Source organism: Anser brachyrhynchus (genome assembly GCF_964034855.1).
Source record: "Anser brachyrhynchus genome assembly, chromosome: 7".
In the NCBI taxonomy this organism is placed as follows: domain Eukaryota; kingdom Metazoa; phylum Chordata; class Aves; order Anseriformes; family Anatidae; genus Anser; species Anser brachyrhynchus.
This window is the reverse complement of record NC_137701.1, coordinates 24,363,428-24,391,276: the sequence shown is the minus strand read 5'-3', so window position 1 is coordinate 24,391,276 and position 27,849 is coordinate 24,363,428. Positions and strand designations below refer to the sequence as shown.

The 27,849-nt window shown below is 36.8% G+C and overlaps 1 protein-coding gene across 3 annotated transcripts; it reads left to right on the top strand.

The window, feature by feature from the left end:
* Nucleotides 1–26: 26 nt before the first annotated feature.
* Nucleotides 27–27,846, top strand: TANK (TRAF family member associated NFKB activator). 3 transcript variants are annotated; one of them, XM_080601294.1, is made up of 10 exons: nucleotides 27–172; nucleotides 722–855; nucleotides 4,682–4,828; nucleotides 8,082–8,190; nucleotides 8,997–9,109; nucleotides 16,097–16,276; nucleotides 17,547–17,623; nucleotides 19,681–19,799; nucleotides 21,369–21,949; nucleotides 26,360–27,846. In XM_080601294.1, the coding sequence occupies exons 3-10, from the start codon at nucleotides 4,730–4,732 to the stop codon at nucleotides 26,525–26,527; spliced, it is 1,446 nt and encodes a 481-aa protein (XP_080457420.1). In that variant the 5' UTR covers nucleotides 27–172; nucleotides 722–855; nucleotides 4,682–4,729; the 3' UTR covers nucleotides 26,528–27,846. The 3 variants fall into 3 exon arrangements, with proteins under 3 accessions (XP_080457420.1, XP_080457422.1, XP_080457421.1); XM_080601295.1 differs by having other exon boundaries at nucleotides 126–183; XM_080601296.1 differs by lacking the exon at nucleotides 722–855 and having other exon boundaries at nucleotides 94–172.
* The last annotated feature ends 3 nt before the right edge of the window (nucleotides 27,847–27,849 follow it).

Genomic DNA, 27,849 nt, shown 5'->3' with positions numbered 1-27,849 from the left:
CAGGCCCGGCCCGGCCCGAGCCGAGCGGGGAGCGCGGCGCCGGCGCCCGTCACATGGCGGGCGGGCGGGCGGGGAGAGGCCCGGCAGGAAGTGAGTTCTGGTTCCTGGGTTAAGGTGCTCGCAGGAGCGAGCGCCCTGTGCCGGGAGCGGCCGCGGGCTCCGTGAGGCGCTCGTAAGTCTGAGGTGCTGCTAACGCCGCTCCGCTGCCTCCCGCGGGGAGCGCCGGGCGCTCGGCCTCGGGGCTGCCGGGTGGGCTGCGGTGCCGCCCTGCCCCGGCCGCCCTGCTCTCTGCCCTGCTCTCTGCCCTACCCTGCCCTGCCGTGCCTTCGCCCCTTCGCGCTTCCGCCGGCCGCTCCGGGGCAGCCGCTTCCCCCGCCGAAGGGAGCGGGGCTCCGGGCAGCGCCCCGGGGCTCTGGGTGCCGCGGAAGGGGCCGGGGCTGCGGGAGCGAGGGCAGCGGGGGGCAGCTCCGGCGAGCGGGGGAGCAGCAAGCGGCGCGCTGGCGGCGCCGGCCGGGGGGGGTGTGCAGCCCCAGCTCCCGGTAAGCCGCAGCCCTTGCTCTGAGCTCGGAGGGCTGGGACGGTGCCGTGGCCACGGGGGCTCTTCCCGGGCTGCCGGCGCAGCGCACCCGTGCGAGGCAGGGCTTCCGTCCCTCAGAGCCAGCTCCCAAATGCAAGTGCAGGGAGCGCTCGGTCTCCCGCTCACAAGTGATTGCCTCAACAGGTTTCCAGTCCCCATGATGATGGCAGTGTAACTTACAAAATATTTCCATTGGAGAAACTGTTTTGAAAGCAGAAATATGTAGAGAAGTGCTTGCTGCTGGATGGCATCTATGTGCTCATATGAACCTATGAGAGGTAGGCACGTGTATTGTGAACGGATGTTTGTATACCCATGATTAGCTGAAGCCTTATTTTTTTTTTGGTATTGAAGGCGTTTCTGAGGCACTATGAAAACTCAGACTGTGTCTCTGTAGTGATCCGTGGTGCTGGGATTTCAGGATGTGTGCAGCAGAAGGTTGTTGATTTTTCTGTCGGGGCTTTTTTGGCATTCGACTCGCAGAAAATTCATGTTACTGCTGCTGTTTTTTTCCCACCTGTGCCAGTGAAGTGTTTTCCACTTGAAGCAAGTATTTTAAGAGCATCTTCAGGTTTCCTTGAGTGAGTTTACTTTAAGGTTTGTCTTACAATATTTGCTGTATCCAGTTGTTTTCCAGTGTTCAAGTCTGTACTCAAAGATGAAATTCGAGGTCCCACTGCCTCTGGTCTGGCAGCACAACACTCAAAGCTACTCACATCTACAGGACTCCTTTATCAGGCAAACTCTGGAGTTAATCTCTGTCTAATTCTGTCCTTGTTAGATTGAATATAGCATTTTGTATCGCTGCATCTGTTCTGACTACATATTGCTGTTAATAGTTGTGAAAGAGTCTTTAGGATCTAATGAACATCTAGCATGTCAGTTGCTAAAGATCAGGGTTGTCAGCTTTGGGCTGAATACGTTCCAGTAGCTATATTGATGCAGCATAACTGAGCTTGGTTAAAATAGTGGGGGTATTTGCTTTTTTCCTCCTAACTGGATGAAGGGAGCAGAGAAAATGACAAGGAACAGTTGGCAATTTCCCTGATAAATATTGATGTCTATGGAGGAGAAGCAGGAAAAGGAGCCAGTTTTTTCTAATTGCAAGGAGTTCTGGATATGAGATAACTGCTTCTTATGTTATCTATTTATTCCAGCAGCAGGCAACTCAGGGTGTGACTACAGAGCAGTTTAATCCAATCTAAATCTAGACTGCTGCAGTCCTGCCCACGGCTAATCTCATGTTCCCACTACCTCTCTGTGTTGGTAGTAGTGCTCCAGCAGCCTTGCACTGAACTAGCTCCTGTTGAATTTTTTTGAGGAAGTAGGCAGCTAGTTCTCTGGCACAACTCAACTGTGTAGCATAAAAACACTGACATTGGTACAAATAGGTGGCAAAAATACATGGCCTGAGATTGGGGAAGGCAGGAATATCTTTTCCTGTGGCAGTGTAGACTTCTATCACCATTACATAACCAAGACTTCACATTGCAATTTTGAAGTTCATGCTGCCATTGAAAACAGGAATTCTGTCTGCCTTTTGCTTATGTTTTCTGCTCCTACGTTGGCTTTCTTCTACTGACACAGGAGCTTCTGCTATCATGCAATTTGAAGTGGTCCATGAAACTAAAAAAAAATAACACGGCAAAAACACCTTTAGCATCTAGTTTTAGGCTGGGTCAGTTCACTGATACAGCGTACAGCAAAGCTGCTTGTGCTTGCAGAAGTAAAAGGGTGGGGTGGAAGCAGAAATGAGTGTCAAGAGTATAGGGGAATACAGGACCAATTCCTCTGATGATTCCATCTCTAAGTGTCACCAGTAATTAATTTTACTGCTTTCTGCTTTCTTACACGGAGTGTGGGTTTTAGGGAGCTACCAGGAAATTAAGAATTGTGAACATTTTTTCCACAGAAATGGACCATAAGCAACCATTCTCCTTATTCTTACCTACTGCATAGAAAATAAGGCACAGTGCTACAGTTTTGTCTGCTGGATCAATTGTTTCTGGCACCAGCAGTCCAGAGGAGAGTAGAACTTGTTGTTAATGCTCGCAGTCTGAATCAATCAGTCAGTAGAGGACTGGAAGTTAGGCATAAATTTAGAGTGCTGCTTTTTTCCAAATTGAGATTGAATTTGCACACCTTCGTTTTCTGCAAATAGTGAGTTGTCCGGAGCTGAACCCCGTTCCCTCTATTGGAAGCTGAACTTAGTCTTTTAAATCTGCTGCAGCCAATTTTTGAAGTTACCTTTTATACGTACAGGACACTACAGTTGATTAAGTAAACTGTAACAAGCTAAGTGTCTTCTGGAGAACTTCAGAGAAGTACAAAATCAACATCAATGCAAACTCTGCAAGTTTTTAAGGAATGTGAGAGCACGTTTTCGATCGCTTTCAGCTGTAACAATACCCTTCCTCAGTTTAGTACCTGCCCCTGCAGACAAATGTAGTATCTGATTTTTTGACCTACATAAAACAGTCCTTCATTTGAAATTGAAAGAAAGTCTATCCATCTGTTTAAAGATGTGTCCCAGGTATTAGAGGGAATGTTCCAGTTAGTGGAAGGTTACTCTTTGAGGGATGGGGAGGGTGTATGAAGTAGTTTGTATTACTAACTGTGTTTTCAGACAGTAAACATGTAACTGAGATTATAAACTAATAAACTGGTGTTTAGAAAACAAAAACCTTTTACATGAAACAATGTAGAAGTTACACAAAACTTTGTGAATTTCAATAATACTTGTTGTATCAAAGGGTCCCTAAATGTTTCCAAGCTGTCAAAGAATTTACTTTAAAGTAATAAATTAAAGTAGTAAATATTACTAATAAAGTACTGTCATGCTGGAGTTGAGACACAATTGATTTTGCAATATACGCGCATCATTAAAATAATGTTATCAGGACAAAAAGATGCAACATCCATACAGTACTACATTGCACTTTCTAGGAAAGTCAAACCACTTTTTTGTATTAAGCATCAGTGATGTAGAAGATATTCAAGAGCAAGAAAAAATGAACAAAAGCTTCAAGCTGCAGTCCTTAGGATTTTTGCCAGGGTCTAGGACAGGTTATCCCTTCTTGCTATGGCTTATCCTCTCTTGACTGCATGTTTCCTTAGTAGTGTCTGTGGTTTATGCACGATCCCAGAAGATAGTGATAGGTGACAGTGGCTGTTCACACTTTGTGCTGTGAGGTAACCATGCTAATATTGAATTAGGAGAGGAGATGTGAATTACTGCTGTTTTTTTGTTGTTGTTTTGTTTTGTTTTTCCGTAGTGCTGGCCCATTTTTGCTGTTTTTGAGAATTCACTACCTATCCTTTATTACATTACAATAAATTTTAATTAAATATTTTTTGGCATCTATTGTTATAGAAGTAAAGGATCTGTATCTTCAAAGTTCAGGCTCTCTTGAAATTGAAGTTTGTAACTAGTTAATATTGTTGTAGTCTTATGCCTCAAGGTTCATGAGCATTATTTTCAGGAGCTGATACTGAAATTGATCACAAAGAGTAAGAAGTTGATTGTAATGTGTGAAAAGGTCTGAGTCTTACTGGTTGATATTACTAATTTTTTAGATAAAAGATTTTTTAATTCACCTTTTGGTGCTGCATGTATTTTTGTTTTTAAATATGGCATAGAATAGGTTGTGATGTGACCTAATGTTATTAACATTTTTTGTATTTGTATTGTTTAATGCCAAAAGCTGGGTTTTACTTTGTTGTGTTTTAATAATGTCTGTTACTTCACAATTGCATAAACATCAAACTGTTGGAAATGTTATAAATTTAGGTAACTGGTGATCTGCACCAATTATAAGTCCCAGCCCTCAAACACTGTAACTATGCATACATTTACAGGTTCTATGCATCCAGAATTTGATTAAAAGTTAACCTGCTTTTACTTAGCTTTTGTTTAAACCTATTTCTGAGCATAGAATTAAATGTTGAGGTGAGCAGATCCGTAGTTCAAACTACCATGTGAGTTAATGCTCAAGCATACTGCATATATTGCGTGAATCTGATAATAATACAAGTGATATTATATTTATTTTTAGTTATATCTTCTTTTTCTTAGCTTTCTTTTTCCTTCTGATTATTTTTCAGGTCTTTTAACTTGACCATCCTTTCAGTGATGAAACAACACTGGGAATTATGGACAAGAACATCGGAGAGCAGCTTAATAAAGCTTATGAAGCCTATCGACAAGCATGCATGGATAGGGACCATGCTGTGAAAGAACTACAGCAAAAAGTATGTGTTGGGTTCTGCACTGTATTTGTAAAGCCACCCCTTCTGTGGAGGATTGTGGTACATGTAGATTTCGGTTTCACTTTAGCTAGGCACACTTGAGTACATCTGTTAAAGTTGAAAATTACAGTTATAAGACCAGGCCAGTAAACTGCAGAGTAATTCATTAAGGTGTGAATGTAGTAGGTGGCTTCCTGGTTTTCAACCTTTAATTTATTATTATTTTTTTAAATTTTAAAGATGATAAGAGTGTTTTCTGTTTTGAAGGATTAATCAAGCCTTTTAATGTAAGCAGCAGAGATGTATATGCAAGTTACCCAGCTTTAATGAAGGATATATTGAAATTTAATTTGGTTTACTCAAAAGTGACCAAATTTTAAGTTATTACTGTAAATAGTTCAATCAAATTAAGTTATTAAATAGCTTAAATTAAATCGTTTTGTGTTAATAGGAGAATATGCCACATGAATTATTAATTTACACAATGTAAAAGCCAAACACCTTAGTGTGTTAAGCACTGCACAAGCTATTAGGACAATATAGCTTGAAACAGTTACAGCAAACTTATCTTAAAATGATTAGAATATATACTGATTTTTAAAAAATAATCAATCTATACAATTTTTCTTTAATGATGAAGCAACAGAAACAGATTCTGGAGGCATTCTGACCAGTAAGGAGCACCTTTGAATTCTTATTTAGGTTGCTGTTGTAAAAAACATTGCTTCAGCCAAAATTCTTCTAGGACTTCTCATCATATGTGCCAGCATATTGCAAAGCTATCAGTTTGGGGCTTTGTGATACAAATTTTATTGTGCATATACTTCGCAGCAAGGAAAACTCTGTTAGCTAACTGCAAGGCTTGAAAGTTTTTGACATGACTTTCCAATACTTCAGTAGAACAGGTAGGCTGGGACTTTATTCGGGGGCAGGTGAACCATACTCGATGTCAAGTTATATAAGCAGTAGTACAATTGGAAGTAAGGAAATGCCTACTAGAGAGCATTCTGATAGCTGGGTACGATCTTACCATCCACAGTCATGTCAAAATAAACTAGCCAAGGCACTGCAGAACAAGTATCAAGTCATTCATCCACTGTTCAGCCTAACTATATGCATAGTCTGTTGCAGCAGTGCCGATGCAAATCTGTAGAGTTTTCTGCACTTAACAAGCACAGGAAGCAAGTCAGATATATTTTGTGCTGAAATTGCAACTAACTTAACAAAAGGCAACATACTTTAGAATGTTTGAGAATCTTTTGAATTCCCTCTCTTATGATGAAAAATTAATTATTTGAAGGAAAAACAGTCAAGTTAATACTTGTGGGGCATCTAACCATCTGAAAGAAATTTCTGCCATAGAAAGAAGACATTGAATACAAGGTCAGGAGATAGCTCTCTTAAAGTCCATGGAAGAAAATCAGAAAAGTGTGTGAGATCATTAATGTTAAGTGAACTAAATGCTTGCAGTATTTCCATCTGCATTTTCTCAGGTTCAGAAATCAAAGGTAAAAGCCTTTCATAAAGGATTGCCGTTTGTTCAAATTTTTGCCCTAATCAAACTTTCAGTAGTTGATTCCATGACTTCAGAAGAGAATGAAAGTATTTTTTCAGGAAGAGTTGGTACTATAACTAGTTGGGGTATTTTTGTTTGTGTTGTTTTTCAGTCTTTTTATTCAAAAACCGTGAGTTTGGTTTGACCTTTGTACAGTGCCTGGCTATAGTAAATTCCTCTGTTCATTGTGTGGCCTTCACACATTGTTGGATTGTCCACCATTCTGTTGTTAACAGTTTACTACTTAAGTTACCGATAGGCCACTTGTTTTGCCAGTCTCTAGAGCTGGGAGCCATGTCAAGCACACAGAAGCCAGAGTCATCTCGGCCAGATGGTGTTTGATACAGATGGATGGTTGGTTGTCATGCAGATCTTCTAGTTGATAACTTGTTGCTGCCATCTGACTCAAGGAATAATTTGTGCACACTGGCTGTCAAAAGCATCTTCTCTTCTGTCTGTTTTAGCTGTCATGTCTGTGCTCTGTACAGAAGTGTTGACAAGACATTGCTGTTGTACATTTTCAATTTGGTTCTCAGTGATTTTTCTGCTTCATGAGGTCTCTTGGTAGCTGCTGGAGTGTACTGCTCTTTGATCACTTTTTTTTTTTTAACTCTCATAGTACAACTACTACCTGGCCTTTTAAAATAAATTTTGTTTCTAGGTTTATTCCTGCCTACTTCACAGACAAGCATATTGGGCAGTAGGGGTGTGTGGAATTTAAACATGACTGAGATCAGAGAATTAGAAAGCAGTATGGATAAATTATAAATAGAAGTGAAGACATACCTGTCTTGTCCCAGGTATTGACATGTTCAATAATAGGCATATTCTTAATTCCAGACAAATTCAGTGCATTTCTGTAAGTTTCCTTGCTGGTATTTCACAAGTTTTCTTGCTGGTTTTTAGTGCTACTGTAACTGCAACATTAGGGATGTGCTAATGAAATAATAGTTCTTGAATATTAGCATCTTCCTGCCACCTGACCATGTGTTCAGTTAGCTGACTGTCTAACAACATTCATACTCCTCAGTGAAATGTGAGCAGCCTTATTAGGCTCTGTATGGCCTGGTTATAGCACAAAATAGAGCGTAACTAGTTGAAGAATGGGGCTGATTGGCTACTCTTATTTTCTGCTTGTTTGCTTCCCCCCCCCCCCCTCAGTTTTCTAGGTTAGAATACCAAGTCTACTGCACTCGAAGAAACAGGCAAAATCTCTGTACGTAGACAATTAGTTACTTACAAGGTTGTAGGGAATAAGCAATGTTGATTTAATTTAAAAACCTATCTTTCTGAAAGCCAATTTCTATATAATTTATTTGTTAGAAAATACGGGGGAAGAAAGTTATATCTTTCTATGGATAAACTAACTGACCAGCATTCTGAAGAAGTAAATGCTGTAGTTCTAATTTTAAACCCTGTGTGCTACAGCTATGAAAGAAGATTCCTATACTTAATTTATCCTATCCTCTATAACTGCTACAGTTGAAACAGTTACTTAAAATCAGGATTTATTTATTATACCTTTTCTAATCAGTGCAGTCTCAAAAGTACAGACTTGCCAAAGGTGACTGTAGCTGGGTTTTCATGCAGAGGTCCACAACTACAATCATCTTTAAAAATCAGAGCTGTTTTTTATATGCTAAATAGGAGACCCCTAGTCAAAACAAAATAAGATTAATGCTAATTAAATTATATTTGCAGACAGAGAACTACATGCAGCAAATACGTGAACAGCAGGAACAGATAGAGCTTCAAAACAGCATTATTGCAAAACTGAATTCACAGTTAGCTGCTCTGAATGCTAATAGAGGTATGTACTCCAGTCTGCACATTATTTCTTTTTATGCTGTGTTGCATTGATGAATAGTTTTGACTTTGTTGCTTCAGCTTTTACAATATACATCTCTCAGAGCACTATCATACTTTTCTGCGAACGTGAGAGTTAACACAAATGTGCTGTTTCAAAATCTATTTATAAAATGCAACACTTCTGAGGTCTCTCTGTATCCTCTTCAAGAAATGGTGAGATTTTCTTTAGATGTAGAACCTGCTCACACTGAAGTCAATAAAAGTTACGAAAATACGGGTTCAAATCAATCACTAGATTAAGCACGTCACATATTAATTTTACAATTATCTGTTAACAAGTTTAACTCATAGGTTGTTCTAGATGTGAATGCTATGGTTATGTCTTTTACATTAGACAAGTCTTGTGATGCTGATCTAGTGGATAACTGAAGCTTTATAGCAGGTAATTCTCTTTCAAATCAAATAGTCATTGATGGATAATTTTCTACTCTTTGACTGTATTACACAAATAAGAGAAGAGTCAGAGTAACCATGTGTTAATCTGCCATGCTCATTAAATATTTATTCACACTAGCCTAACACTCCTGATTTTCATAAATAATAGCAAAGTAGTTGGCTTTTACTTTTAAGAATACATGTACATTCATTATTGCTAGATGAGTCTTGCATTGTCTCTAAGCACAGAATCGGGTTTCTCTTGCTTGTTTAGTGTGAAGGCTTACTCAAGGAAAACAGAGAATTTAATGTCAGCCTAGCATATTTTGATGGGGAAAGATGCAGTGACAATCAGTTGCTTTTTATTTTAAGGTAATGTGCATCCCTACATTCTGATGCATGAAGACATTGAAACCTCCAACTTATCTTTTAGCCAGCTCTCTGAAAAACTGAACATAGCAAAACGAAGAGAGAGACTCTTAAAGGTATGGTCATCTGCAACATGTTTAGCATAAGATCACATTTGTGATGTGATGATACTATGAGAACCTAAAGAGAGAACTGAGATTTTTTGTGGTTGAACTGTTCTTCTTCCAGTATGAGATCTTCACCTGAAGTGCACAAGTGTGGTGCCCTATAGTCTGATTAGTTGAACTAAGCATCTGTCTTTGGTCCTTCTTAGTGCAGTTTTTGTTTGCTCCAGCTCCCTAGAATAATTTTCGTCAGAAAATAGGAACTCGCTTATTTATTTCTTAACCTGCCAAAACCAGTGGTCAGGAAGGGGCTCCCTCTTTCTCTCGTGAGAGTTATTCGCGTCGCAGCCAGTCTGCATATTTTTGCAAGACGAAATGAAAAATCTGCACTCAAAGAGTAATGAGGTGGGAAATAAGTATCCATTGCTCTGGAGATGCTGGTGATATGTTTGATTTTTTTTAAATAGCTAGTTTTAATACAATCTCTCTTCCCTCTTCACCTATTCGCTGAAGTAACACTTAAATTTTCAGTACAGCCTGTTGAGAGTAACAGGAATAAGAGTAAAACAGTAGTGTAGAATAGACAGGAAATACCGTGAATGGATTTTGCATGTTGAGCAAAGACTGTGAAAGAGATGCACAAAGTTGCATTGTTCTTATCCTAAGTCATCCTATTGTGTTTTGGGGAGCTGTCATGTAAAGCAGCAATCTCTTATTTTTGAATATGAGTCTCTATAACAGGGACTGTGTAAGGCAATGTTAAGAAGACCTATATGAAATCAGGCATTTGATTTAAAAATAGTTAGCTTCAGAATTTGTTTCCTAAGCCCAAGCTATGAACAAAGGAATTATGCTAAATTCATGGAAATGCAGTTTTTAAACAGAAATGTTAATTTTAAAATAACTGTATTGGATTACTGATGCTTATTTAATTATCTTGAAGAAATCTCACTTAACACTAAGCCTTTCCAAACATTTTAAATGTACTGTTGTCAAAGATTTATATGCACTCGTTCATTTAAAAAGTAGTCTTTATATAATTTTTCTACACTAAAATCTGTAATGACAAAATGTTATTTTTTTCCTAATCTTTGCGTTTTATTTGTAGTATAACACAGGGTTCACTCTGTGATGGAACATCTTTGCGTATTTTTGCATTTTCCTATCTTGAATTGGATAATAATCGTATCTGACGGTTGCATATGGAGATGTGACCAAGCCTAATATTCCATATTCTTGTTTATGATTGTTCAAGGACAATGGTTTTACATAACTTAGTCATATAATGAGAAAGGGAGCTGTGTTATCTGCTCTTCTCACATGAAACACTGAGAAATTGTGATCTATACAATACATTACAGGCAATGCATGAGAGGCAGGAATCATTATTTTAGAGGCTATTTTCTTAATGGAATATGTTATTTGTCTTTATCTGCATTTTGTTTTAGTCAATTATTACAGTTGCCTCTCAGCAATAGGCAGTTCATCTGGATTTTGTTTCATCTGTGCCATAAATGGGAAGATTTTTGATATAACTCCATGCAGAATCAACTATATAGAATATGTGCACTTAAGCCCAGGCACAGTCCCCATCTTCCTGAATAAATGAAGTCAGGGTAAAAGTAGAAATAATAATAGCAATAATGGAGCTGATTCTTCACATGACAGGTAGTCAAGTAGTAGAGCTTCCTAATCCAGACGTAAATTGGACAACTTCATGGAAGATAAATATATTGAGTTAATAGAAATGCAGAAACTATGGCTAAGAAGGTCTGGGAATTTATTAAAGTTTGTATCATGAATGCCTCCTTTTTTCTTGTACTCTTCCCTAGACATCATCTTTTGACTTCTTTTAGACCAAAAAGTCATCAACCTGCCATTGATTCAGTGTATATAATTCAATGAAGTGCTGGCTTTTTTGGCTGTTCAAATTCAAAAGCTCACATATTTTATTTGAAAGCCTATATTTTTCTAACCACATTCTATCCACATTCTGCTCTAAACAAAATGAAAGTTGTCTATAGCCATTGTCCTCTATTTCATTAACTCCTTTATTCTACTTCTCCAGAAAAAAAAAAAATCAGGCTTGCAAAAATGTACAATTCTGGATAATAAATAATTAAAGACTAATTGTACAAGTTAAAATGTTGCTGTCTATCCTTCCTTGAAACTCAGAGTTTCTCCCATGTCTGAAATTGTGTAGGTTTATCGATACCTATTGAAACTGTCTTTTGCTAAGTCCAATAGGATTTCTTTGGAGGACTGGAGAACTATATTCTGTTCTCCAGTAAAGTTAATAGAAATGCTGGATTGCTTGTAATAGGTGCATGGTTAGACCTTAAATTTCAGAGGTTTAAAATGAGGTAAGGATTAGCTTTCCTGTTTTCCAACCTCAAAAACTTGGCCATACTTGTTTATTTTGTCTGCTGTTGCCTATTTTCGTTGCCAGTGTGCCATAAAATGCTTTTGTCAGGCAGTGGCCTGGTCAGTACCAAACCATATACAAAATTACCGGGTATTTTCAGTCCTCTGCTTGAGGAGACCAAAGAGACCTAAACTGCTGCCTTTTCAGGTGCTGTTTTTCAGAACTGCCTCGTTCAACTTTATTAACTAGGAAGAATGTGGATCCTGTTGCTGTTTCAGAGACAAAGCTGTCCAGCAAACAGATGTCAAGCAAGCAATGTCCAGCAAAGCTTCTTTTGTGTTTTATTTCTAGTACAGAGTTAGATACCAGAATCATTGCAATGTCCGTAAAACAGGAAGCTAAGTCAATACCTGTGAAGAAAATAAGATTGGTCAGGAACCTCAGTATAAAACGCTGTGTGGAGTTCGTTGATCAGAATTTCTTGTGCCACAAAAATGGTGAAGAAACTGTGTGTCAGGAACGAATAACGCATATGGCGTACAAAATTGTTCATTCTACAATAAATGTTTAGGTTTTCCTCATGCAGGCTGTAAGCAAAGGAATGGCAGATGTATGGTAGTCATCTTTGTGCTTAAAAAGACTTAAGTGACTAAGAGCAGCTACTGCAGCAGTCTTGTACAGTTGTGTTGCAGTCAATATCAACTTCACTGGTGTCAGTTTTTCTGTCTTTGACACAAAGCTGTACTTTATGATTTTATGCTCACAGGTCTATGTATTTAGCTATCCTTTGCTACAGATACAATGTGTGCACTAGGATTAGTTAGGCCCTGCTACATGTTCTAGGAAATTTTGGTATTGGTAGCCTTTTCCTTATTGCTTCATCCGTTTAGGCTATCTCTGCCCAAAAATAATTAAAAGTTTGTGCTTAAGCTGTTAAAAATCATTACAGTTAATATTCACTGAAACCACTTAGAGTAGTTTGTAAGTTGAATAGTATTTTTCCTTAAAACCATCTGCAAGCTTATTCATCCTAGGAAGCCACTGAAACAGGCCGTTATAGCACACTTCAGGGAAAAAATAAAGGGACCTGCATTTGCAGCAGCAGTCTGGGCACTGACTGGCTGTGCAGCGACTCTGCTGGAAAGGATCTGAGATCTTGATCATGTACCCTATGAGAAGAAGATGCAGAAACTGGACTTGTTCAGCCTGTAGAATAGATGGCTTCAGGGGGAACTAATAGTTCTCCAATACCTACAGGGAGGTTATCAGGCAGGCAGAGCCGGGCTCTTCACAGTGGTGCACGGCAAGAAGATGAGACAACAGGCATTTGAAACATGAAAGGTCCAGACTGGACATAACGGAAAACTTTTCATTAGGAGGATAGCCAGGCATTGGAAAAGGTTTCTAAGAGATATTGTTCCCGCTGCTGCTTTGATTAGGAGGTTGATCTGAAGAACCTTTGAGGTCCCTTCCAACTTGAGTATCCTATGAAGTAAGGCCTCTCCAAAAAAAAAAAAAGATACTGATCTGTTCATAATACAGATGTAACCTCTCTGTTGGTTGCTAATACCAGCATTCTTAAAAGATCCATTATGTGGCCAAGTCCTTAACTGAGTAGGTATCACCTGTGTGACATACTTGATGGCATTAAGCTAAAACTTAACGCAATTTATAAACTTTACCACATTGTTTGCAAACACCCAAATTTGGTCAGTATTAGAAACTGTAAGAGGATCAACATATGAGAGCTTGTATTACCAAAAGATCCCCAAAGATGTAATAATTCTGCAAGTGTTTTTCCTGGTGTGACAGGCTGACAGTGCACAAGACTGATGACTTACACTGGTATGCACTGATACATCTTCACTGCAACATGTTGAATGGCTCTTCTCACATTGGTTCCCACGTGGCTTTTCTCATTGTTTTCTTAAATCTTGTCCCCACTGTCTGTTGGAAAAGATAGGAAAAATGGAAGAGAGCTACTGGCTGCTACTGCATTGCTCCCAGTTGTCTGGAAGCTTTTCAAAGTCCATGCTTTTTGGAGCTGTACTAGTTCCAAATGGATAAATGGTATGTGCAGATCAACGCTGTATCACAGGCTCACTGAAAGAGTTAGTTCACTGTACTTAAGATAAAGTTGTTCTTCAAGGGCAAGTGCTGTGTTTGACATAAGCTTTTTCCTAGGTGTTTGGATTTCCATGCATCCCATTTTAAAAGGAAAATACAGGAGAAGCTGTGTCCCATTGGCTTTTTAAAAGGGAAATGGAATTTGACCAAGGAGTGTTTGGGAACCCTGTTACCAAATGGCTCTGTGGTGGCCTGGGGCCTGTGAACCCACAGAATGAAATACTACTGACTTTGTGTTCCTGGAAGGGCAAAATGTAGTTCCCCATACCATAGGTACTGTTTCTTTTGTGCTTAGATGACCGGAGCATTCCCTGGTAACTATGTTTGGTTTGCTCTGCATGACCCAGGTGGAGAACTAACAGCTTAGCGCTTTTCATATTTAACTGTGGCTTGATGTATGAACTAAACTGGTCATGAGCCATGTTGCTGTATGCTTTCATGTTGTACACAAAACAATACTGAAGCCTTCTTTGTAGATACTATGAATTTGTTATTATTCTTATGCTGCATCATGTTTTTCAGACCTTTGTAGTCTTAGAATAATGTGGAAAAGGTATATAGTTAAAAAACTACGTCCAGCTTCAGCCTGGCTATAACATTCTTCCAGTATTTTCAGATCTGTTAAAAATACTTTTATGCATGCCTCCATCTCCTCTTAACATAGGTGGGTTTTTTTTTTTTGCACATTGCTCTGTATGATTCTTTTCTCAGTCATCAGATATTTCCTGAAGTTGCTCTGAACTTTCTATGCCTCATAGTGCTTTAGTGTTCTTGTTGCGCCTTTTGAGAAAATCCAACCTAGTTGCTGTAGCGTGTTAATGAAGTTGATGGTCTTCAGGGTTCTTTGGCCTAAAATCTTCAGATGTTTTGCTTTTTTCCAGAACTGCATCCGAAAACCTTTCTTCTTTTTTTCCTCTGTTGCTGTTGTCTTTTTTTTATACAATTCCCTAGATTCTTATCTACTATGATGCAGTGTACAGATTCCACACTAGAAGACTATAGAAATCGTTCCATGATCTGTCCTATGAGTTCTATATACTCCCCACAACACCTATCAGCAGAAGACTCCTTCAGCCATAGGAATTAAGAAGTTTGCAATACCTAAAGCAGAAATACCTTGCCAGTTCAAAGGTGTTTGAATGACTGGGTATGTAAGATCTGCACATTGTGCTGAGAGAGGAGTTTTGCATTTTTAGACCATGTTTTGAACCTACCAAGCAGTTGATGTTTAATCCGGATACTTGGGATCCCACCCAAGTCCAGAGCTGCACTGAAGCTCTGATCTTAGGTTTACTATATAAAGTCACGATTGATACTGGGGAAAAAACAATGCCTTCAAAGCCATTTTTCTGAGTTTGTTTATCCAGATAGGGTAACTTCTTGGCACTAAAATGTTGTGTTAGCTGCATATGCACACATCCATGCTTAACCACCTGGTGTCTCTGTAGACCAGCTCTGAATCTATCCCTGTATGGCTGTCATTGTCTAGTTTGGGATATCTCACTGATAATAACTTCGTATCTTATAATTTACATTAGCGTTTACCTGCCTAATCTCCAAACACACAACCTCAATCTATTTAGGTCCCATTTTGTAAGTAAAACAAATATTCTTCTCAGAAAAACATTTATTTGCTTTTTTCCTCTTTACCTTGCTCTACCTGCCTACAGACTATCTTACTGCATTTGGCTTACATTCCATCTTGCAGAGTAAACCCCTTGGGCTTACTTCTCTTGCAGAGACACATGTGGGTCTTCAGGGCACACTTTGCGACACTTGATGCAGTTCAATATCACTGTTTCTAGAGATTTCATAAATTGACTACTATAAGATTTTCATAGCCATGTTGTTTTTTTTACCATCGATTTTTTTTCTTGAAAATTATTCAAGGACTACTTCTGTGTATATAAAAAATAATAATAATAATAATCATTCCTTATATAATTCTTCATTCCACCAAAAAGCCCACTTACGTAAAAATTCCCCAAATTACCAGATCTGTAGTTAAAGTGGGGCCAGCCACCGCTTTTTATTTCGTAAATCTTGCTAGCATTGCGGTATTCTTGGGCTTGTTCAAAAAACGAGGTAGCTGCAGAAAATTTTAAATTTTAAATTTTAAAATTTTAAATTAAACCTTTAAAATTGTTTAAGATGGATTGAAAATAATGAATTATTATTTTATATATTAAACATACACTATATTGTAAATAAGATGCTAATGTATATGGCAGAGTAAGTGAATCAAGATGGTATTTTTTCTATATTCACTAATATGACTCAAATTCAGAACATACAGTTGTTTTGAGCAATCATCTATGATCGGATACATCTATGTGTAGCAGTAAAAGGCCTTTACTATCAGTTCAAAATTAATATTTTAGCTAATAATACTGGCTTTTATTTATGTTGCAGAATCTTTATTTAGCTTTTTCTGGATTGCTGAGTAATGATATTCCACAAAGCTCAGTTCTATTAATTGTACTGGCATTTCTAAAATTGTTTTTTAGGAACAGTTAGAAAATGAGAGCATGAAGTTGAAGCAACTTGAGGACAAAAACAGTCAAAAGGAAAGGAAGCTTGTGTCTATTATTTCCAACCAAGAAGATAAAATACGATCTCTGAAAATTAAATTGAAAGAACTAAATGAAGCACAAAAGAGTATGCAGATGCCAATATACAAAATGGAGGTAAGATAAGATTAAAACAAGTGGAGATAAAATGAGAAACCAAACTTTTGAAAATTATTAGTTTTTTCAAATGTATTTATACTAGTTGTTCTAAGAAAATTATTTTAAATGTCAACATTAAATAGTTACTAGGAAATTATTAATTTATATAAGGAACATAGGAAACTGAACTATGTAATTCATCGATTGGTTTGTGTGTTATTTTTATATTATGTCATTATAGCGTTATATTTGTGAAAACTCGAGATCAGCATTTCAGTTCTATAATTTTCAGTCAGGAATTTTCACCAAAATTGAGTTGATTTTTTTTCTCTTTTACCCCACCCTATTTTTGTGGTAAAATAGCATCCGGAGTGAAATATAGCTGTGGGATAGCTGTACTGCAGACTGAACGCAATCTTATAAATATATTTTAGCTAGCTAATTCAAAGTGAATGTAACTAAAAGGACAAAGCAACACAACTCGTCGCTCTCAGACTTACCAAGCAAGCATTTGCTTGACTTTTTACAGCAGCTGTTTGTAACCAATGTAGGGACGTTTAAAGCAGCTCAAATGCGCCAACAGGAGCTGCAGTTGCACTTTACTACCAGGTAGGCTATGGGTCAGTGGTTATAAGCAATATATTGAAACCAGCTAATTTGGCAAACATATGATCAAGTTCTAAGTCTGATGTGGAGGACATATGAACATACCCGGGCCATCTGGTAATGTAGATCTAGGGGAACTGCAGTTTAGTGACCGATTATCATAAAAACTTTTCTTAATACCTGGCATTGACTTAAAACGATGTAATGCTAGAGTGAACCACAAGGTGGTAGTCAAAGTTAATAACATCCAAAAACCTGTGCGGACTCTTTGACACATTAGCTTTTGATGTGTTCATTGAAAATTTTTGTGAATACATTGTTGTTTTTTTTTTTTTATGAGCTGAAATTGCTGGATACCTCAGTAACAAGCTTATATGCAATATATAACCTTAACTTGTACATGGTTAAAACAGACTTACAGTGAAGCAATATTCTTAGAATGAGTTTTCTTTCAAGAAAGTATGAGCAGAGGAATGCCATGCTGAGTTGTTAAAAGCTAAACTAAAAATAAGATTTCACACAAAGTAAAATAAATAAATAAAGGGTTTTGTCATTTTGTGAATGTTTTGAGAGCTTCCAGAATGACTAGGTGAAGGATACTGTGACATTTTTATTCATATCAGGGTGAAGAGCAAAATGAATATGCTAACCTGTGATTCTTACTTTCATTTTTTACTTCAAGGTGAAAAGTAAGAAAGTTGTTCCAGATAAGCCTGAATTATCTCTAGGATTCTCTGGTATTTCACCTGGGCATGCAAGGTAAATACTTCTGCAACATTTTGTCAACTTATTTTTGGTTGTCTTTTCTGATACTAAGACCTGTTATTTCCATCATTTCCACATAGTACCTTAAAAATTGGGCAGCAGCAGGGCAGGAGAGCAGCAGAGATCAAAGAGTTAGCGAGGGAAGGAAATAAAGCCAGCGATTATGTGGAATCGTAACAGGGCTTTGCAGGTATATAGAGTTAAGTTGGGAGGAAGAAAAATAGCCACTTGGTTCAGCAGGAGGTTAAACTCTGTGGGAAATAACTGTGGATGTTAATGCCGGGTTTTGGATAAGCATTAATTCCCTTGCATTAAATCCCTTCAGAGCAGGAACGTACTACCATAATGGATTAACTGATGGCAGCACAGCAGAGGAGCCTGCTGCGCTGCCAGGAGGAGGTCTGATAGTCAGCATGAAGAAATAATTCTTGGCCTGATCCATCCTAAATGAGAGTTTGAAACCAGGTTTATCTGTAAACTGAGGCCAGCCAGCCCTGGCAACAACCAAGGAACCAAAAGCAGTGTATTTCCCAAGCAAGCGTTCCCCCTTCTGCCAGTGTTTTGGGAAAAATATTGACCAAACTTAGGTTTGCATTTTTCACAGGATAGGCAATAATACCACTTAACAACCTTTGCTGGGGTCAAATAGAAGATTCTTAAAGGTGGGGCTTGGGAGAGTATTAGGGAAAAGTATTGTGAATTCTTCCTGTCTTCTTACATTCTTGCCAAGGCAACTGGTTTTGGCCACTCTCTGACATAGACTAGGTGAACTGTGTGAATCTTTAGTCTGAATCATTACTGCTATAGGATAAGAAAGAGGGGAAATAAGACTCTGATAAAGACTTTTTTTTTCGTATTTACTGATGTATATCTAAATGGTTATGGTATATCTACATTTGTTATGGTATCACAAATGCCTAACAAATGAAGAATGGTTTATCTAATCATATGTATATTTTAAACCTCCAACTAAAAACTTGAGTCTTTTCTCACTTCTTATATATTGAAATACCTGAACTTTAATTCCTTCTGTAGATGTTTGTTTCTTGAAGTAAGATCCAGTTAGACATTTGTTTTCAGAAAGAGAAGTGCAGCAGAAGTAAGAGCACAGCTCATGATACTCCTGATCGCTGGACAAATAAGCAGTAGAAAGGAAAACAATTCATGGGATTAAAGAAAAACCCCTGTTGACCTCTTTTGATGCAAAGATGCAAAAGAGAACACAAGTCCAGTTTGTCACAAACTTAATTTTTTCATCTTTATAGTTCATTTTATAAAATCCATTATGTGGTTAGAAATATAAACTGCTCAGCAGGTTTATCTAAATTTCACGATGGAATTTTATGAATGCATCATTAACTGAACAATGTGATGTGTGGTGCCTTTGGGCAAATAAAATTCAAACCAGCATGGAGAGCTATGTCTACTAGTTTTAATGCAGATAACTAAATATCAGATGGCCATATGATATTCTAGAAAAGATATAATAAAAAGACCCCTCAGAATAAAAGGAGAAGTCATATGATGTTGTATAAAAGAGAGGAATGAGTTTACTGACATCTCTCAAAAATGTCAGGTAGACAAAGAAGGAAGGAACAGTAACAAATGTTTGTGTGTTCTTTCTCCTGCAAAGTCTGAAGTCCACAGGAAGCAGTAGAAAACAGTTAATGTGGAATCCTATTTTGCCTAGAATGGGATGCAAACAGTATCTTTCACACTCGTGAAATAAAAGCTTTTCCACTGATACCTGAGAGAATTGAAGGAAAAAAAAAAAGTAAAGGATTTTTCTTTGGGTCCTTGAAGAGTCAGGCCCTAAGCTTGAATGTTTGTGTGTATGATATGACTAAATAGCTATTTGACTATGTGTTTTTTTCTCTTTTCTGCTTGCTTTTACAGAGGAGAACAAAAATGTATATACATATGTTAAGGAACAAGCTATCCAAGAAAAGTAGCTTACACTATTGTTTTTCTCTGGTTTGTGAGTGTGACTAGATTAAAGGTCATAACGAGCTGAAGTGGTTGATGCTTTAATTTGCAATTTGATCTTCTAGGGAGAATCTGGAGACTATTTTCCAGGAGATGAAAGAAGAGTGTCATCGAATATGTATGCTAGCCAGAGAACAAACAGACCAACTGAGTAAATTTAGGATAAAGCCAGAACCTGAAACTGGTAATATCATACTTAAGCTCTTATTGTGATTCAACTGTTTGAAAGCTTTGCTTTATATTTGAAAATACTGTAAATTACACATACATAGAAGTACTTCCACTGTTTACCATCTGCCTTTTTCAAGTCTGTTCACATGGTGCTCAGTATTTCACCAAGAAAACGCACCGCCAGTTTTGGCATTCTATGACGAATGCTCCAAATCACATGCTATAAAAGACAGTCGTCACATCAATGGCTCTCATAATTGTTTTGTCCCTTGGAGTGAGAGGCAGGCACTTACTACATGTGATATCCCATCATACTGTGTGAATGACAGCGCTTGCTTGCTTTTAATTTAGCTGTCAGTTCAAAAGATGTCTGTTATGAATGTCTCTAGCCCCATATCTGTTAGAGGAAAACTGCTGGACTGAGGAGAGTCAGAGGACTGATTTTCTAGACTTCCTTGTGCAGACTTTTAAATACTGTTTTGTTATACGGAACAAGAGCTTAACCCAACATTTCCTGAAAACAAAAGGCAGACTTGATTTTTGTGGCCACTGGAAGAGATCTTGAATGTCCAGTTCTGCTAATGCTTGCATTAAAATATAATTGAAGCTGTTATGGGTATTCCTACTAGCTTTGCTTGGTAGTAGGGTCAAATTATTTAAAAAAAAAAATAAAAAAGATTTCTTAAATGATTTCAAAATTACTTGCCAAATTTACATGGTTGAAGCAAAAGACACCGATACCAACACTTGTTTCTAATTAAAGTTTCGCCATTGCCCAAATTTTGTTAGATGTGCTAATGTGTAGCTTATGGCTCCAAATGGCTACATCTGAACTGTAATGTATTCTAGTGTACACTACTAAACTTCATTGTCTGGGGTGTGGGTGCTTCACAGCTTATTCCAGAATTAATTGTTTTTCTTTAAATGTGTTCCTAACTCAACTAACTATTTGAAAAGCTGTACATCATATGGATCTGTTGCATTTTTATTAATTCTGTGGCCCACCTTGTTACAATATCCGAGTGATATCAGAAGACCTTTGTATAGTAAATGTACAGAGCCCCAAAAATAAATGGGGAATACTCAAAACACGGGAAATATGGTCCATCTTCTGAATAATTGTTCAGTTTAAATATTTACTTAATTTGAAAGTTGATGGGAGTTTGGTACCTGAATACCTTCTCAAATCTTGTTCATGGTGCCTAACATGTTCTTGGCACTGTGTGTAATAGTTTTGGTTCCAGCTTCTATTTCTGCCAGAACACTTCAGTAAATATATGCAAGTATGTGTTAAGGGTATGGGACAACATAAGTTTCAATAAAATGGAAATGTTTATAGCCACAAATCAGAGAGAAATAGAATTATTAGAACAGAATTGTTTGCTTTTATTTCTCTTCTGATAATTTTTGAGTCAGAGCTAATGTTTGTGGAAAAAAATATATCTTGAACTGATCTCAAAGAGACAAAATTAAGGTTAAGAAGCCAAGAAGGAAAATCAAAAACATCTCAGGAAAAATACCCCAACATCACACCCTGAATAATGATATATTGCTTAATGTTTTCTTCAATCTTTCTTCACAGAAATACAGTTTTCCATGCCGATACAGTGTACTGATAAAACTGATGAACAAGCAGAAGAGCTTTTTAAGCCTCGGGTTATACAGGATATAAATAGAGGTGCATCATGCATCACATCTATCACACCAAGAGGAGTGGGCCAAGATGAGGACAACAACTCTGTAGAATCACTTTCTAAATTTAATGTCAAGTTTCCACCTACAGACAATGACTCTGCTTTCTTGCAGAGCACTCAGGAGAAACCAACGGTTCCTTGTACTGGTATAGCTGAAAACATGCTTCAAGATCATCATTTTAACCTGGAGCACAGAGACCGTGCTGTTAACCTCAGTAAATTGGAACCTAACTCATTTGAAGCTCGTGGAGTTGATCTCATGACCTCAGCTTTACAAAGCTTAACTACTGTTGACAAAACAAACCCCCCAAATCATGCAAACATGCCCGTAGAAAATACCCGTGACAAAACATGCTTAAAAACAGCAGACACTGGTTTCACGTTTATACCTAAGCACACGAACCAGGGATCACCTGAAGCAATTTTTCCTTTAGAAGCTGCTGGGACAACTGTCAGAGGTCCTCACCAGGTATCTTTCTATAAATACTGTACATTCGAAAAAAAAAAAAAAAAAAGGTAGCCATGCAGACAACCGCATTGCTAAGGTCTTTGAGGCAGGAATAATATAATCTATGAGGTATCTCAACAGTCTTTTTTTAAGCCAATATATTCTGTCAGTTCTTCTCCCTGACACTGAGGTATGTATACAAGGAACTTTTCCAGGGAAATAGGGCAAGATTTTAAGTAGCTGTAAGCACTGTATATACTCACACAAATTTCAGTTCATGTAGATGTTAATTGCTTCTATATCTGTTTCAAAGGTGTCATTAATCATAAGTTGCCCCCTAGATTGCTTTCCTTCTACCCTTGATCTCAGATGAATAGGGCACATAATTGTTTTAATTGTTTTTAACATACAGCAGAGAATATGACAAATGAACTAATTAAAAAAAAACTAAACAGATAAATACTTCACTGTGGAAAAAACGATCTACTTTTTATCTGGTATAAAGAGGATCTCAGTCCTCCCCTCTAAGAAAACTTAAAATATGTTCTTCATAGTTTAAGCAGTCATTAGGAAAACATAATTATTTATTTTTACAAATGAGTGGAAGTAGACTAAGATACCTAAGTCATGTTTATATAAGTACTTTGAGCTTGAATTTCAGTCGTAGCTACTTGAAGTCGGCGGGAATTCTGAAAGCAAGGCCCAGTTGCTGTAGTGCAGGCTAACGTTTCAGCAGGTTGTATCATTCCCATCTCTGAATATTTTGCTTCCTTTGTGTACCGTTCTTCTTTCAAGTGAAATTGATCAGAATTTATAGACTGATTTCTTTTTCCTTTTTTTTCCCCTATATTTCTGTGGCTTTTCTCACACCTCCTGAAAGGAGAACTTTTTGAGAATATACAAATAGTGATATTTAGGGATTCTCTGAAGGTGGATTTGGAATATTTTTCCTCTTTACATTGATGTGTTTTTTATGTTCTTTGCTAATGACAACATACGTGGAGGTAAAAGAGCTTTACCTCGCGATTTTGTTACTGTATGACATGCAAAACTAGCATTTGGGAAGCATTTGTAGGACATCCTAGCTTTTATGATTTCTTCTTCTAACACCAACTCTAGTTTAATTTTCCATTGCAAACCAGTTTGGGATGAAAACTTTAAAGCATAGAAAGTTTGCTATTCTCCATTATTTTTATTTTAAACTATATGCCTGATTTTTCAAAATGTATTTTAAATACCTCTCTATTATGCAGGAGATCTCAATTCTATATTAATTTACTAATTATGGCTTTTATTGTGCTTTAATTTTCACTGGATCTTCCGTTAAAATTGTGACTGAGTTAAACAAATTAAACCACTTATTTTGTCACTGGTAGAATTCCTGTGGAGCTGTGAAGTATTCACTCCATTGCTTGTTACTCTTCTATTTTTTTGTATTTTCTCTCCAGCTTGTTCTTTTACTAGTTAGTCTGTGTTTTTCAATAGATGGCACCCTGCATTGTATATTACAGCAAGTGAAACAGCTGGTATGTGATTATAAATTGATAGGGGAGTATGCAGCTTAAAAAGTAGAGAATTGCAGTTGAATAGCAATAAGCTATTCAGCTTATTGCCAGCTATTGGTTTTATCATTGGTATTTCTGTTAAAGAAAAAAAAAGGATATTAATTTGGGGGCATCACTTAAAATGTAAATGATTTACTTTGTGGAGAAAATGTAATAATGCTAACAGCTGGGGAAAAAAGGCAAATACTGTTTCAGTATTTGTAAATCATATCTACATAGTACTGTAGAACATGTAAGACAGCTTAAAATGTATCTTATCCAGAGGCTTGTTTGAACCAAGCCAATATTACTTTAACATTTATTAATCTTGCTTTCTCTCTCTCAACATCCATCACTTTTGTGAAGCTGCCTTCAAAAGCTGTTTTTTTGTTTGTTTGTTTTTGCTTGTTTGGTTGGTTGCTTTTTTTAGTATTTTTCCTAGTGAATTTGACTCAGCTTTGGAGTTTTTTTCAGACTATTAATTCTGCTGAAGATTTGATTCACAGATAATTATACATGTAGATTAAAATAATATTTTAAAATGTTACTTGCATAAATGCCCTTTTTACTGTATTAACCTTAGCAAAAACTATTAATAATACTTGTTCTTAGTATTTTTACCACCTTTGTAGGGAGTAGTTATGTTACCATCATCCCTACCACTGGTGAAGCTCCAGTACAGAGGAATGAGATACCTGATTTTTTTTCCCTAGTGTAGATAAAACTTTCAAGTATTTACTACATATGTTAACTTATAAAATGGAAAACCCCATAAATGCAGTAGATTTGGCAACAGTAAGTTCTTGGAACTGCTCTCAGTTGCTGTAATAAATTTAGCTCTTTCCTTCTTTGTGGATACTAAATGTGAAAACTCAGTACTGTTTTCTTAGGATGTAACTTTTAAAAAAAACATGTGACTGAAAAGAGCAGCAGATTAAAATAAGCATGGATATTAGTGGACCTAGGATTTTACAGACTACTGTTAATTGAGACTTGCATATAGATGCATATGTTTATCGGTATTCACAGTTTGAGGGGGTTGTTTCTACCAAAAACATTTCTAAGAATGTTCACAATTTTACAAGCAAGTCATTAGTCTATTGATCTTATCTGAATATTGTTTTGAAATGAAACACCCACTTAAATACATCCCTATTCTGAAAAGCATTTTAAACATTCTTAACACTCAAAGAAAGAAATGGAAGTTAAGTGCTTGCTTCAGTTTGTTGCTGGATGAGTATCTTCCCTTGTCGTGCTTCCAAGACTGAAAATCTAACTATGTCCTTAGTGGGATTTTTACAATAATATCTTATCTTTTTTTTTTTTTAATGGTGCTTTACATAATACGATATTAAAAACAAGTAATTCTAAACACATTTCATTAGGGATATTTAAGTGTGTCAGTGTCTAGATAAATTTAATATGCAATTTACACCAGCAACATACAATAAGTAGGCTCTTTTAGCTGAAAAGAAGTGGTGTGATTGCACTTAATTACTAATTAGTCAATTTAATTATATGGATTGCTGACCATAATGAAAGACAGTAAATCTGCTACCACTATCTGATAAGCTAAACACTGTTTAAATGAGGAATGGACAGGAAATTGACTCCAAGAAGTTGTAGCTGGTTTAAATGCACGGATTAACCACTATGAAAGCCAGGTTAGTTGTACAGTGAATTATCATAGCAGGAATAAACATTAGATTCTAACTATTTGGCATCATAAATTTGAATAAGAGTTGAAAATTAAAACTCTCTGTTAAGTATGAATAGCAAGAAATTTAAAACTTCAAGAGAAGCTACTCTCTAAAGTGTTCTTGCTTGCCTTTCCATGTGTGATTGAAGCAATATAGAAGAAAGATGAGCCAAAAAAAACTGTAGGGCGCTCTCCTTTTCTAGGTTCCAGCCCCACATAGAGCTGATACCAACTCGCTGCCATTCTGTCTACTTTGCAGTCACAGCAGTAGTTTTCAATTTACTTAAAACCTTATCATCTTGGCCATGTAACTATGTATTTTATCTTATGTTTGTTAATACCAAAGTGATAGAACTTATTTTTTAACTACCTGAAAACTGATAGAAGACTTTCTGAATCCTAGTTGCTATCAAGCTATATAGGCTACCCTCTGACTAAAAGCATGTATCGGGCTCAAGTCCCTATTGTCAGGTAAACAGACTTGCTGGCTTTCAAATAGCTAGCTCAGGTACCAAGAGCAGTAACAGCTGCTGAACCAAATGTAGCATAGTTTACAGAATTGCCTGAATGTATGGATAGATATTCAGATGGCGCTATTGATGCTGTCATGGCAGAAGGAAACCCAAAACTGAGATTATCTTAGACACGTTTACACTAAAAGGCAGTCAGATTAAATAAGTAACTTAAGACATACAACATTGCTCTAGTCATTTTGTAAGTAAACTGAAAATTAGGTATGTACCAATAAGAATAGAAATCAAATGCTTCATACTAGCTCTGTACAAGAAATATATATTTTATCCTGAGGCAAAAATTTGTTATTTCAGTTTAAATGGCTATGATGTCCTGCGGCTTCTACAGTAAAGTATTGAAATACAACGTTAAAAGCCTTAATATTTATCATACTGATATTACAGAATTCTGTTCATAGCAGTATTTATCATTAGTAGATATCAAGGCGTTTTAAGCATTTGCAAGAATGTTATGTTTATGGAACTTTTAAAAAAAATTAAAAAAATCTTGTCTACCTTAATTATTTAGGATAAGGTAGTAGTTAATGTCTCTGGCAAGGCACGTGTTAAGTACACCTAGTCTAAGGAGGCAGGTATTTTTAATGTAAATATAAACCACAGCATCATGTAAATCATATCATAAACCACAGCACTAATCATTTTCTGTTTCTTTTAGCTCATTTGGCAGCCTCAAGACAATGATTTGCTGGCACAAGCTTATACAGACTCTGAACTGAATCAGTGTGGAGTATGTGAATTCTGTCGAGAAGTTTTCCCACCATCTATAACATCTAAGGAAGATTTTCTTCGGCATCTGAATTCCCACTTTAAAGTACAGTCTTAATGTATGAGAATTCAATGGATCACTGTTTTTGCATACATTTGATTTTTTTTTTTTTATTCAATAGATATGCTAAGAATTTAAGGATTAAGACTTGTAACAAGAACTCATAACTGAAATTGTCAGATAAGCACGTTTTTAATTGTCATTTGACAAGGTAAAATGGAACTGTAAGTCAGTACTGTAATACATTATTGCTTGTTATGCTTCAATATTACCATTGGGATTGTTGTTAAATGCCTTTTTTTCAATTAATTTTTGTCTGAATAGGCTCAAAGTCATGATTATATTTATGAGTACAGATTTGCAGGATTAAGTCCTTAATCTGGGTGGGGAAATTGGTGTAACACTAGCATTTTTTCTCAATATCCAGTTATGATTCTCTTCTCCTTGAAGTAAACAGAAAGGAGAAGTAGGCTCTCATTTTTAATTTCTATTACGAAATTTCCAAATTTAACTTACAGTAGTGAACCTCTTAATTCAGATTCTTGCAAAATCATCAGAGTAATTGATTGCCTAGTGTGCCAAAATTAGGATAGACTCTTAATATAAATCAATGGTTGACTTTCTTTCTGAATTGTTTTCTAGAGAGATTAATCTAACACAGCACATAAATGACCCTTTTGCTAAAATGGACTGGTAGCAGTTTTCTGTATGTCTGATAAATCTTGTTAAAAAAAACTATTTTGTTAACATACTGTTCTAGCATTAATCATCAGTAAAATACTGCCATGGAAAATGGTATATTAGTATGAAGGATGGAATGAGAAAAGGCTAAACTGCCCCTAAAACTAAGAATACCAAAGATCGTTTACCTTTCCTTCTGGTCTGTTATGAAGGATTGTTCAAGTCGGTTATGGCCTAGATGGGCGAGGGGAAAACCTAATAATGGAAATCTCAGTGACTTCAGTTTTAACCTGAATATGCAAGAGTGGCTTTCTCAATGCAATATGAGTTTGTGTTTAGATGAAACATTGCATTTTGATAAAGTTTGCACATTTTATGGAATTATAGGGTTCAAATTAAAAAGCAATGTTTTTTTACTAAGCAATTTAAATTAATGATAAAAGGTGACCTGGAGCTTTTTGCATATGAACTGAGTATAGGTTTTTGTCCTGATTTTTGATAATTAGCATTAATTTTTTATAGCAGCAAAGCACACCACTTTTTAAAGATTTGTTCGCAGGTGACTTATTTCTGGAAAAAAAATACACCTGCATCTTTTTTAGAAATGGATTTTTCTGCAGTTATTTGCTGTATTTTAAACATCTCATGTTTGTGACTGGCTGTCAACAGAGTGTAATAAACAGCAGTGTACAGTGCGT

Bases quoted from the DNA above. Each gene is read 5' to 3' on its own strand.
- TANK (XM_080601294.1), top strand. From the start codon at position 4,730: ATGGACAAGAACATCGGAGAGCAGCTTAATAAAGCTTATGAAGCCTAT. The intron at 8,191-8,996 runs GTATGTACTCCA...TTTTATTTTAAG, and splicing joins TGCTCTGAATGCTAATAGAG to GTAATGTGCATCCCTACATT. The intron at 16,277-17,546 runs GTAAGATAAGAT...TTTTACTTCAAG, and splicing joins TGCCAATATACAAAATGGAG to GTGAAAAGTAAGAAAGTTGT.